We start from the raw sequence: 12,473 nt of genomic DNA on the forward strand, positions 1-12,473 counted from the left end.
CGGTAAGCTTGTAGGTGTATTGCAGCAACATGCAATTACCAAGAGCTTCCTTGTGCAGACACTACAGCTTTGCCGAGATATAGGCAAATTAGTCCTATAGACACAACAAAGACAGATAATATATTTAAGTTATGCAGGAGTTGTTTATGCAGTGAATTCTTTTCTTCCAAATACCACAAAATCGTCGCCAAACTTAAGTAAAATCTATCAGCTTAGTTCTAAATGCTTTTATAAAGAAGCTTGGCCATTAACTAACAGCATCCTCACGTGTTTGACGGAGCATTACTTACCGACAACATCGAGATGGTAAGTGTGGTTGATGGAGCCGTACTGGTTTTCCACGATGCACGTGTAATTTCCTTTGTCAGACGGGACTACGCTCTCCATGATGAGACTCCAGTGCTGGTTACGGACCTGGAGAGTTATAAACAGAAACTGAGAACTTCCCCAGCACAGCATACCCCTCACCCCATCCAAAACAGCTGTACCGCAGTCTTTTGTAGTCCGTGTTCAAAATTAGTGTCCCCTGTGTTCATCAGGACTTTGAAATACTTCACGCCTGATCAGGTACAGCATGGCTGCAGCAGTGGAAGCTTTCATGCACTCAGTTATGAACGTTCCCTCAGCCCTAATTTGAGCACTTCAGCCTTCAGTGCACATCCAGTTCGATCAGGCTTAAAACAGCAGCACCAATTAGCAGCGGTTGTCTTACCAGGCTTACCTCTCAATATACTCCAACATGAATTCACACCCTCCAGATATTACCCATCTGTCTCCAAACAATCATCTGATAATATTAGCTACGCACGAGCAAGATGGGATGGATATGATCCCATATCATCCAGGTCTGTGTTGTGCTCTGATAGCTCAATTACACAGCCCGCCTTTTGGAGAAACACAGTGCAGAAGGGCAGTGCCTGGGCTGCCTCCCAGGGACACAAGGAATCACATCTAATGCCATGGGATACCACAGCTGGAAGAAATGGTGGCACCTCCCCAAAGAAACGTCTGAAAAGAAAACCCTCACTGAAATAGAATATAAGGATATGCACTAATTCCACACATTTCTTGGGTGTGATGCATTGAAGGTGCTGGTTCTGCTCCCATTTGAATTCTAAAGGAGTGTTGGCAATGGTCTCACAGAAAATAGGATCCAGCCCAATACCAGAAGGATAAAAAGCGTATATATATTCTCTGCATCAGAAATGAAGGCCCAAAATGACCTCTTGCTTGCTATCCAATACTTCCTTATTTCAGAATTACCCTTTTGACAAGGTGCTCACGAACCTTGATATCACATAGCTGTGATGTACAGTTTTTAAACCACAAAGTACACGTTTTAGCAAATAAAATAAAACACGGTCTGGTACAGTGATTTTAATCGTCCAAATTGAAAGTAGTAATTCAGTGCAGTACACCAGAAAAATGTACTGACCATCAGCAACACTTCCAGTAACTGTATGTTCTTGAAAGATCATTACAACCATAGGTCTGAAATCCTGCTCCTTGCTCTGCTGTTCTGTAGGTCCCTACAGAAGGGAGGGGCTGCTCAGGGCTGCTGCCAACAGCGTAAGTAAAAATCCCTTCAGTCCAAAGCTTAGGAGTCCTGATTGGCCATGTGGGCTTGGAATAGGAAATAAAATGCAGGTGATCCCCCAGCAGCTGGTGGAGGGCATGGATGCTAAACACTGCATTGCCGGGTGTGTGACAACAAGACCCAAGACCTCCAGCCCCAAATCACAGCCCCTCTCCCCAGCTTCCCCTTTTGGGGCTATGCATCAAAACAATACATTGGTGTTTGTTTTTTTGTGTTGTTTTTTTTTTTTTTTTTTTTTTTTCCCCCACAGCATTAGGAGCTTAGAAATAAGTTTAACAAGACAGAATCAGTTCAAAGATTGAATAAGGAGATAACAGAACACTAAGTCAGCATTTGCTCAGAAAGAATTACTCTAGAACAATCAATATCAATAAAACCAATATTTTACTAATTTATGACTTGTTTTGGGAAACTTGATCAAACCTTTTTTTTTTTTGCCATTACAAATTTATAAATTCAGAATTAGAACAAGAGTTTTTAACTTATTTGGTCACGAAACAGAAAGGACAGGACAGAGTTCCAGAAAAGTTAAAACAAAAAAGGTAACAAGCTATAAGTAATTAACTGACGGAGAACACAAGAAGTTGAGTAGTATTCAATAAGATAGTATCTTGCTTTTAGTAAGTGCATATATTACATGGAAATATTAGAATCTATTTGTGTAATTTCCCTTCTTGCAATGCCAGTAAGTAGTAATTCAGCAAATCCAATGAGTTGCAAGTGATGTTTTTATATAAAAAAATAAAGTCTCTTTAGTTTAAGCTAAACAACTGCTATGACAGCACAAAGCATTTATGACAGATTATCATACTACTGGATTTATGTTGTGAATCTGGATTCAGCGAGATTCAGCTTTGGCCGATTGCTTTCTGTTTACGAGTGTAGCACCGCAAAGCCCAGCTGAATGCATCTGCCAGGGATGAGGGCAGCTTCTCCCAACAAAGACTCCCAAACTGAAGCCCTCATTCTGAGTCATACAATAACTTGTGTTGGAAGATACACTAAAGCCCACCCTGTTCCAACCGCGTGCCGTAGGGGCAGCTCAAGCTGGCCAGTGCCCCATCCATAGCCTTGGGCACCTCCAGAGATGGGGCACCCACACCTCTCTGCACAGCCTGATCACTACCAGACTGTAAAATGCCTATCTCCTGTTTGTAAACTCCTTTTAAGTACTGAAAGACCACCACCATTCAGTACTGAATTCCTGAAAATCAGGTGTTGACACTTCTAGCAAATCACTGACATGCTTTTTTGGGCAATCTTCTCCATGACATTTTTAGCCAATCCTTTCAGATAGTCTCTCCAAATAATCTAATTTTTAAACTAAATCACCAATGTGAAATATATACAGCTACCTCTGAAGCATAACTTGGTGGTCAGCAAACCTAACTGGAATCAAAACACAATGGGTGAGGAGATTGTCACAGAAATACTTTGTTTTTTTGCATATGCAGTAATTGTGGACAATTGTTTAATTTTAATAATAAAATCATCTCAGTAACTAGATGCATGATTAGAAGTTTTCATCTAGCAAGAAAAACAAAAATAGTATAAATGAGTCAATACTAAATGAATTTCAAAGAAAAAAGGTCAGAAACCAAAATGCATTTCCCCACAAAGTCTGCACAGTTCAGTCAAACAAGTATTGCTCAGGGAATGAGAAGAAATACAGAATACCTACAGAAAAGCCACAGGTTTCTGTAGTTCCTAAGGAGCCAGCATTCTTTCCTTTACTCTATATGTATATATGGCTGAATTTAAACGTGGAAAAGACCACCGTAGAGATGAAGCTTATCAAAAGACATATGTGAAAACACACACCTGTTAATACTTAAACAGCATCCACTGATAGAAGTACATTTACTTTCCGGGTGGTGTATAGAAAAGTGAAGGCTGCTGTATTCTCACAAGGAGGGTTTAGAGCATTCACTCTAAAAAAAAAACCTCATAAAATACCTTTAAACACACAAGCAAGAATCACTACTTGAGGAGGCATTAAAAAAAAGGTGCTTAGAAATTCAATAACCAATCCTCCTTACTGCAGGTAATGCTCTGAAAAACAGAATCTTGAATTTCACCACCCAGAATTAGTCACGATGGAGGAATTTCGCACTGGGAGCTATCTTGGCCAGTGCATACACCCTTCTGCTAGCCTGCCTGAATGTAAATTGACTCAAGACATTCCCCAGTCGGAGGGACAAAGTGCTACAGGCTGCTATCTGATTGCGATACAGAGCATACAAAGCAGAGATATCGTGGCTCAGAGCAGCAGGGGAGAGGTGGCTGGAGGATTACTGGAGAACTTCACTTCTTCCTTCCCTTTCTTTGTTCTTAAAGCCTTCCAAAAGGAAGCATTAAGTCTGGTCATGGCAGATATGGCCAAACTTGGTTCACGCTATTCTATTTGCTCAGAGTATTTGTGTATGAAGATCTATGGCAGAAGCACTTTATATGTTGCAATGCCTAGGCTTAAGACAAGCTGGTGTACAAGAAATATTGTGGGCTGCTGTTAACGCTGGCTGCACATGGGCCAGTACAGGAAGAGTGATTGACTTTTTTCTGAGTTTTCCTTTGCAGAAAATGCAGCATAAAACTGCTGAGAAGATACAATTCTTATTCCCCAGTCATTTTGAGCAAGCCTGTGGTGACCTCAGCCTCTCCAACAAATAAAGGACACAGTGTCCAGTAGCTCTGGAGACCTCATTCTTGAGGAGTCACCCATTGATAACGTTTCCACCTTAAAAGCACAGTTACTCAAAACACCAAAAGAATCTGGAATATACTTGGACTTGGTAAGCAGAATGACAATGATAAGTAAATGCTTCCAGATCATTTTAAAGCTGATGTATTTATGAGCAAGAAGAAAGCCTAAAACCCGCAGCTGCATGCCCTCCTTTTTTCCTTTATACTGGAGATGTAAGAAGTTTTTATGATTTAGAATTATAGGTACATACTTCACTTATCCAGCTGGCTTTAGAAATAGGCATCTGTAGTTTCTTTCCAAAGCACATACGTACCTAGGAAATTGTACACATTTAATATACATGACCAAAAATTTAATTTGTGCTGCTTTATGTATGTCTACTGTAGAGCAGGAATGAGCTCACCCAGGTCTCTCACCCAGGCCAACAGCAGCAGCAGGGATTCAGCCCTTTACAGACCGCTCTCCCAAAGCAGACAGGTATCTGACAAGACACCAACTTTCCTTCGTGGTTTTCAAGTGTGATATCTGCATTTCCCCTTCATGAGATGCAGAGTGTACAAACAACATCTCAGTCTGTACTGAAGTGATTACTATTATTTTCCAAGACAGGATTAAGGGTTTTTTTAATTGATTTTTTTTTTTTTTTTTTAAATAAGCACTGTGAGAAAGGTAAAAGCCACTGAATTGTAGCCAATTCGTTAACACTCCATAGTATTATGAAAGGCAGAAGGTGCTGCCAGGTGTACACTCATAAGCAACAGCAATTTATGGTGTAAGCAAATAGATGGAAAAGTCTACTTGGATAATTAGCGTTCGTGCGGGGAGATTTACTGGGCTTCACCCTCTGCTAACACAAACGTTGGAAAAACTGACACTTTCTACAGTAAATCTAGTTAGAGAGGAAAGGAGGCTATGGCTTGTCCTCCTCCGCACTGGAAAACATTTTTTGTAATGAGCAGGATCTGAGTCAACAGCACACAAAGCAACATCCACGCTCACTCCATCCACGCGCTTCAAAGCTCGGCGCTGGACCATGAAGTGATGGCTGCAGATTGCTCTGGGCTCCTCAGCAGTACATTGCAACTTACAACCAACTTGACAAAGCGAGTCAAACTCAGAAACTTCTCATTTCGTACCTCATACCAGGGACACAGTCAGAAAGCCCATAACAGAGATTAGGGTGGCTCAGAAATCTGGCGTAGGACGGCACAGTGCATGCACGAACCCAACCTGGCATCCAAGCCTTGAGCTCCTATTCGCTGGGATAAGATGACCCCATTCTGACTTCTGACCTGACCCAGGCAGATATCTGGAGGTTAAAGGTCCATGCACTAAGCCAGAGAACAAGCTGGCCTTCCCAAACCACTCTCACAATAAGTAACCACCAGCTTCGAATGAGACATCTAATCTGAACCTATTTAAAATTCAAACAAACCCTTCTAAGTAATTGTTGCTTTCTCTCAAATTCTGCTTCCCATTTCAGTTTCATAGACCATAAACTCTATAGAAAATAATAACTTTTGACTTCTGACCCTTCTTTTATTAAATTGCCTATAATCATCACTGCGGATGGTCGTGGCTTTAACAATGCAGCTGAAAATGAATGAAGCAAAATCTTCAGATCTTACTGCATTTTGCAGCGTCAGTCTTTAGTCTTCCAAATAAGTCTTTATAAACAAACTTTAGTTGCACTTGTATTGAATGTTAGAAAAAAAAAAAATCAGAATTAAAACTCAGTAACAGCCAAAGAAACCACCCTCCCTTCCTCAGAAGAAAACAATTATTATTTTTTTGCTTTTAAATTTGATCCAAGTCCATTTAAAGACTTTCTGTTGACTTCAGCAAGTTGTTGTTGTGGGTTTTTGGTTTTTTTTTTTCAGCATTGGTCAAGATCAGAAATTGCAAAATAACTTAATGAGATCTTACCTTATAGCCGCCAATACGATGTTCTTGTTTAAACTCTTTCCCGTTTTTCAGCCATCTCATGGTTGGTGTTGGGTTTCCCATAGCCGGGCAACGAAACTTGACAGTGTTTGCTGCTGGCACTGCGTGTAACCTTTTCTCCATTTTATCTGTGTGTGTCCAATAAGGCGCCCCTGTTGCAAGGAGAAACATCCAGAAAAGTCAGAGCTTGGCACCCAACCTCCCTTTCCAGTCCGTTCCATGGATGGAAGCTGCATTTGTTTTAGTGGGGACAGTGTGTTCTAGGAAGGGTACAGGACTGGAAATCATCTGCTGCAAGCGTTGATCAGAGTTTTGCAAACAGCTCAGTCTGCAGCCTTGAATACACGATTTATGAGAGAATTCCAATAATTAAGCACAGATATTCCTCGCTTTGTGGGTGTTGAGTGAGACAGAGGGACCAAGCCTTCAGCAGATTCCACTGATCAGGATCCCCATTTGAGTTACTGCAAGTACTCAACAAACCCCAGTTGTGAAGCTGGACAAAGGCAGAACCATTTGAAGTCTCAGCCTTAATCTTCTCCCCATCTGAAGGGGAACAAGCACAACTATCTGTCGCAGAGCAACATGGCAAGGCTGATTGTGCTGTTGAGATGCCATTAAAATCTATCTGCAAATGGAATATATTGCCAAAAAACTTAACCAAAAAGGAGAGAGGATCAGCAAAACTCAGCAAGAGTTTGTCATTTAGTGCCCACCAGCACAGAGAAGTGTGGAAAATGCCTCTTTTGTCCGAAACATCAATCCTCTGTCATGTACTAGAATGACCAACACAGCACAACAGAACACGTCTAACTATCTTCCTTTACCCAATACATTTTTACCCAAAACATCGAAGATCAGCCCATGCTCTGGACCCATATGCCACTTTGGTTACATTGCACAGTGCTTTCCTGACAACACTTTGGTTATATCCCCATTACAGCTGAAAAAAAATAAAAAAGTATTCAAGATCTGTTTAACACTAGGAAACATTAATTTATTTTACAATGGCATTTTCCCGAAGCAAATCAGATTACTGTGGAATTTTGAGGACTAGAGGGGTCCAGAAAAAGAACTCTATTTCTCTCAGCCCTGTTTCATTTCCTTCATTAGCAGCCTTACACTCGACTATAAATAAACTCTTCCGTTCCTCAAATATTTATAGCAGCTCTTACAATCAGTGTAAACTCAGAAATCCTGCCACCCCCCTCCCTAAATAAAAATACAGCTGGATAGAAAATACAGGAATAAATTCTTTAACAACATCTCTTTCTGTATAAAGAAAACATTCCAAAAGCAAGTCTTAAAATGATGCTAAGAACGATAAGTGATTTTTTTTTTTTTTTTTTTTTGCCTGAAGTGGCAATTAGAGTTAAAACTAATGAAGTAGAAAAGCAAAGCAAATTTGTGCATGTAATCAAAACAGAAAATCAGGTAACTATTGGAAATTTAACTAGCACGCTAAGAAATTGTTACACAGACTAAAGTGAATTAGAAATGCAAGGAAAATTACTGCTAATGTTATTTGCTAAAACCAGGATCACATTAAACCAACAGAAGAGTTTAAACAAAGGCAACCAAAGGAATTACATACTACACTCAAAGACCAAATTACATTAGGTCTGTATGCAACGAGGGCAGAATTACAGGCTGGTGGTGATGTGTTACAGGGATATTTTCCCTGGATGGGTAGATACATCTCACAGGGCAATGTAAGGTGACCAATACCAAACTGTAGCACGTCAGACCACCCTAACTGGTTGTATTGCCATCTCAGAGCAGCAAAAAAGATATGGAGCTGTTGAAAAGGATTCAGAGGAAGCCACGAGGCTGATCAGAGGGCTGGAGCACCTCTCCTATGGAGAAAAGATGAGGAAGCTGGGCTTATTCAGCCTGGAGAATGAGCAGTGTGACATCATTCTGTTTTTCCAGCACCTGAAGGGGTCTACAGGAGAAATGGGGAGGGACTCTTCAGCAGCATATGTAGTGACAGGACATGGGGTAATGAGTTTAAACTAAAAGAGAGTAGATTTAGGAAAGCAATGGATGTCCCTTCCCTGGAGGTGTTCAAGGCCAGGCTGGATAAGGCTTTGGACAGCCTGGTGGGAGGTGTCCCTGCCCTGCAGTGGCCTTTGAAGCCCCTCCAACCCAAACTATTAATTGATTCTATGCCCCAAATAGGCACCTCTGACTCAGAAGCTTTGCAGCAATCATTGTCCCTGCTTATCACATCCATCTCATGCATTTGCACGTGTCCAAAGCACTGATGGCTCAGGAAGCACCAATGGACAAGCAGGAGCTCTAAGCTCAGGTTCCACAACTCCTCGAAGGCAGCAATGCCCTGCAGCCTGCACCCAGCTCAGTGGGAAGCTCTCCATGGGACACAACTGAGGATCAAGGCATATGAGTAGGTCAGTATTCAAATACCTCATGCAGTCAAGTTTTTATAAAAGTACTCTATGCAAGTACTAGCGTGTATTGCATTACAGTGCAGCTCATCCTATGGTTGTCTTGCGCATTATTCCCTTGTCCCCCCATCCTTGAAAAGTCCATGGAAGTGTCCAAATAATTCTCACGTACAAGAAATACACAGTGAAGAAACAATTTACTCCATGGAAAAGGTGGGAGCAGAGAACAGGTTGGGAGGATGCTGGCAGGAATAAAGAAAAGCAGCCACAGAGGGAAAGAGGGAGGAATGGAGAGAGGGAGGGAAACTCCAGGCTAGGGGCAAGGGCTGTGCTTGGAAAGCTTTCCCTCACACAAGCCTCACATCAGCATACCCTCTAGAGCTCCCGATTACAGGGGTACTCTGAGAAAAACATGTAGACATGACATGCTGAAACCACTATCTGAGATCATGTAGGATACCCTGCCATTTTTCACTAGGATACCAGCAATGCATATTGGCAGCTCACCAGCACATTTAAGGAAAACAAGAAAGGCAGCAATATCCACAAACTGTACCACTCGCACTCCTTTTGTGGTTTCTTACAGCGATGCATGGTCTTTCTCTTCATAGAGAAACTTAACAAAACCTAAAAGCATATTTCTGCTTTTGTTTTGAGAGCAATTCCATCTTAAAACGAAGAATACATGTAATGTACCAGCACGGGCTGACCCCTTACAGACCATCTCTGTGACATGCCACCCTGCTTATAGGATGAAGGACACACCCCTGGAAGAAGCTCCCACTAACAACCAGTGCCAGTCCCATAAGCAGCAGCAGCGAGCAGCAGGGGAAGGAGTGGGAATTCCTGATCGCTTTTAGAGCTCTCATTAGCGAAGAAAATATCCTGCTGACCCTCACTGCACTCTGCTGCAAATACATTACATCTAATCAGGCAAATCTCCTGCATGTGAAATTGAAATTAGGCGGCCCAGGGGACCACTTCAGAATTTCTTGATTATTTTTTTTCTCTGAACACACCTAATACAAAGAAATAAAGGAGTAGTCCATTCCAAACTAGCCCGAGGAGCACCTTGAGCCACTCAGTGCACCTGGAATGACCACACCAAGCCACCCCGAGCTTTTCAGTGCAATTGTATTTGACCTTTAATTAAAAAACACTTCTAGGCAGCATCCAATTTTTGCTGCTCCCTTGAGCGGGTTTCCACTCTGCAGGATCTGATGAATTTGAACCTTGTTTTATCCTTTCCGAAACTCTTCAAGGCATGAAAAGCACAGCATGTGGATTACATTTAGATACTTTTTGTTCTTAGTGCCAATTTACCATTGCTTGGCCCAGAAGAATTTGTTTAAAAGATGATAAGGAAAGAAAAAAAAAAAAAACTATAAACTTCCCAACCCGATCAGAGTTGAAGGCAGAACAGAAGCATCCTTAGGGCTACCCTGTGTTACCCAGCAAAATACTGTTGGCAGGCCTTGGTGCAACCCCAATATCAGTGCAGCCTTGTCCTATAGGAACTCTTGAAGTTAGGGTTATTTCTCAAAATCCCAGTGATGACAAGGCAACAAGCACCAACAAAGAGCCACAACCAGTAAGAACTGATGGAGAGCAGCCCTTAGCTTTGTGATAGGAAATCTAGGCCTATATCTAGAGATGGCACCTCACTAGGAGCAGAGGCTGAGGCACCTCACTAGGAGCAGAACTGAGCATCCAACACAGCTGTTTTATGGACAGAGAGGACTGGTTTTGCAGTGGAACCAGCCCTGCACCTTCCCTGTGAGCGCTAATCACTTCAACAAAAGCTGGAAGTAATAAAAAGCTATTCAGGATGCAGTCTGGAACAAATCTACCACATTGGGTTTTTTTTTCAGACAGTTAAGATATCTGTCAGGCTAGGAGGACACCAAACACAGTGTGAAATCTGCTATGCATGCCTTTTACTTAAAAATACACACAGGCCAAATGGCTGAATGAATGCACACGTGTGCAACACGAGTGCCCCTGTCTCCTGAGAGCAGGCTGCTGCTCGGGCTCCTGAGCACCCACACCTCAGTCCTCCAGGAGCAGTTGTGTTCCCAGGGCAGCCTTGGAGCACAGGCCGGATTTCCTCCTCAATCCCTTCGCCTGCATTTGAAAACCTTGGCCTCGGTAAACACATTTGTAACAGAGGCAAAGAAAAATTCTCAAAAAGCTTAAAAGAGCACTTGAACTAGTAAATAAAACAGTTCTAAAAGGTTTGCTTTGGGTTTAAATATGCAGGAATGAGGATGCCAAGGTTCAGCTTCCCGTGGAAGGCACTGCAGCCATTTCCTGCCTCATCACATTATAATTAACATGCCAAGACAGCTGGACTTTATCAGAATTGTTTCATCAAAAAGCAACAACCTTTGAAGACCATGGCCTTTTGTTTCCATCACTAAAGGCATAACCAGGCCAATTTCCATTGCTTATCCTTAATGATCACAGCTGTAATTTGCATGTAAATTATCAGTTAAATAGTTTTGGATCTGCAATGCTCAAACCCTGTTCAGGAAACACTTAAGGAGCTCCTCTCTTAAGGAGCAGCAACCAGCGACTGGTGGGATCCGGTCTTCCCCAGGCTGTGCCCAACAGCAGGAAGGTGGGAAGGGAGTTTGAGCATTGCACACCACTGCCTCCCCCACGGCACTCTCAGCGTGGACTTAAACTACTCTTCAGCTTCACATTCACTTTTCAATCAGGCTTGCAACTCCATTTCTTAAATTAGATGTGGCCTTTCAGGTGCAACACACTACAAGAGTAGCACAAGAGTAACGGCCAAGAATGCTGATGGGAAGGCTCACAAGGTATCAGATAGGCAAGCTTCAGTGGTTTTCAAAAGGATCAAAACTGAGTCCCACCCCTAACTTTCAGGCAGCTCTGATCATGCCAAATCATAATCATCTTTCAGCAAAGTTGTATTAAACCAACTGAGTTACTATGATGCAACTTTTCATTGAAAACAGACTGTTTGCAGGAATGCTGTGCCACAATCCTTTTTCTGGCTCCCACGCTTCCTTTTGAGTGCTCATACAGCAGAAGGAAGGCTGGGCTGCACCCTGTGCCTACCTGCAGCTCACAAGGGGAGCAGCAGTCTTTGGGCACCTTGTGAAAGACACTCTTATGAGCTCTTGTCTGGGAAATACTCTGCTTGGGTGCCATCTACCCAGCTGGTGTTGCCTCAGTTCCAGTTTGCAGAAGTTTGCATGCTCCCCACCACCTGAGAAGCCTGAAGAGTCACGCTTCAGAGGCAGCTTTCATTCTGAGCAGGGAAAGTGTGACTGACTCAACCCATCCCCAGCAAGCAGAAGTTGTCAGCGCCCTTCCAACAGCTCCTGAATAAAGATACATTCACAGTGGCGCAAAATGATGCTGGTATTACCACAGTATCAGCAGCGTTACTGGAGATATCACAGGGTAGCTATCCCCATTCAATGAAAGGGGAGCAATGGCTACCACATCACTCAGCTGCCTTGAAATCAGGTCCTTGCCTTTCTCTTGCTACACGTACTTCCAAAACCCATTTGTTCTCAGTTCATCTCCAAAGCTCCTAAGAACAACCGTGTTCTGAAAATCTTGCAAGCCCTTTTCTGACAGGCACCAGTAAAACCCTGAAGTGATAACCGATACAGGGATGTTTCCTAAAAGGAATTCCTCCCCACAAGCCCTTTTCACGGGAATACTAACACTGCCTGGGCTTGGAGGTTTTGCCCATACAATTTCTTTTAAAAGCAATGTCTCCTATCCAAACTCACCAATTATCTCTGCCACTGCATTCCTTTGTCCAAACAGCCTACATCTG

At 42.5% G+C, this 12,473-nt stretch overlaps 1 protein-coding gene across 11 annotated transcripts in view; it reads right to left on the bottom strand.

Annotated features, from left to right (window-relative positions):
- The window catches only part of FGFR2 (fibroblast growth factor receptor 2), a 76,871-nt gene that overhangs the window by 43,980 nt on the left and 20,418 nt on the right, over positions 1 to 12,473 (bottom strand). For all 11 annotated transcript variants that reach the window (XM_085230248.1, XM_085230249.1, XM_085230247.1 and 8 more), the window contains 2 exons: positions 6,228 to 6,397; positions 291 to 414 (listed from right to left, as the gene is read on the bottom strand). In XM_085230248.1, the coding sequence (XP_085086374.1) occupies positions 291 to 414; positions 6,228 to 6,397 (294 nt within the window). The remainder of the gene's footprint in view (positions 1 to 290; positions 415 to 6,227; positions 6,398 to 12,473) is intronic.

This window comes from Meleagris gallopavo, chromosome 8 (genome assembly GCF_905368555.1).
Source record: "Meleagris gallopavo chromosome 8, MGAL_WU_HG_1.1, whole genome shotgun sequence".
In the NCBI taxonomy this organism is placed as follows: domain Eukaryota; kingdom Metazoa; phylum Chordata; class Aves; order Galliformes; family Phasianidae; genus Meleagris; species Meleagris gallopavo.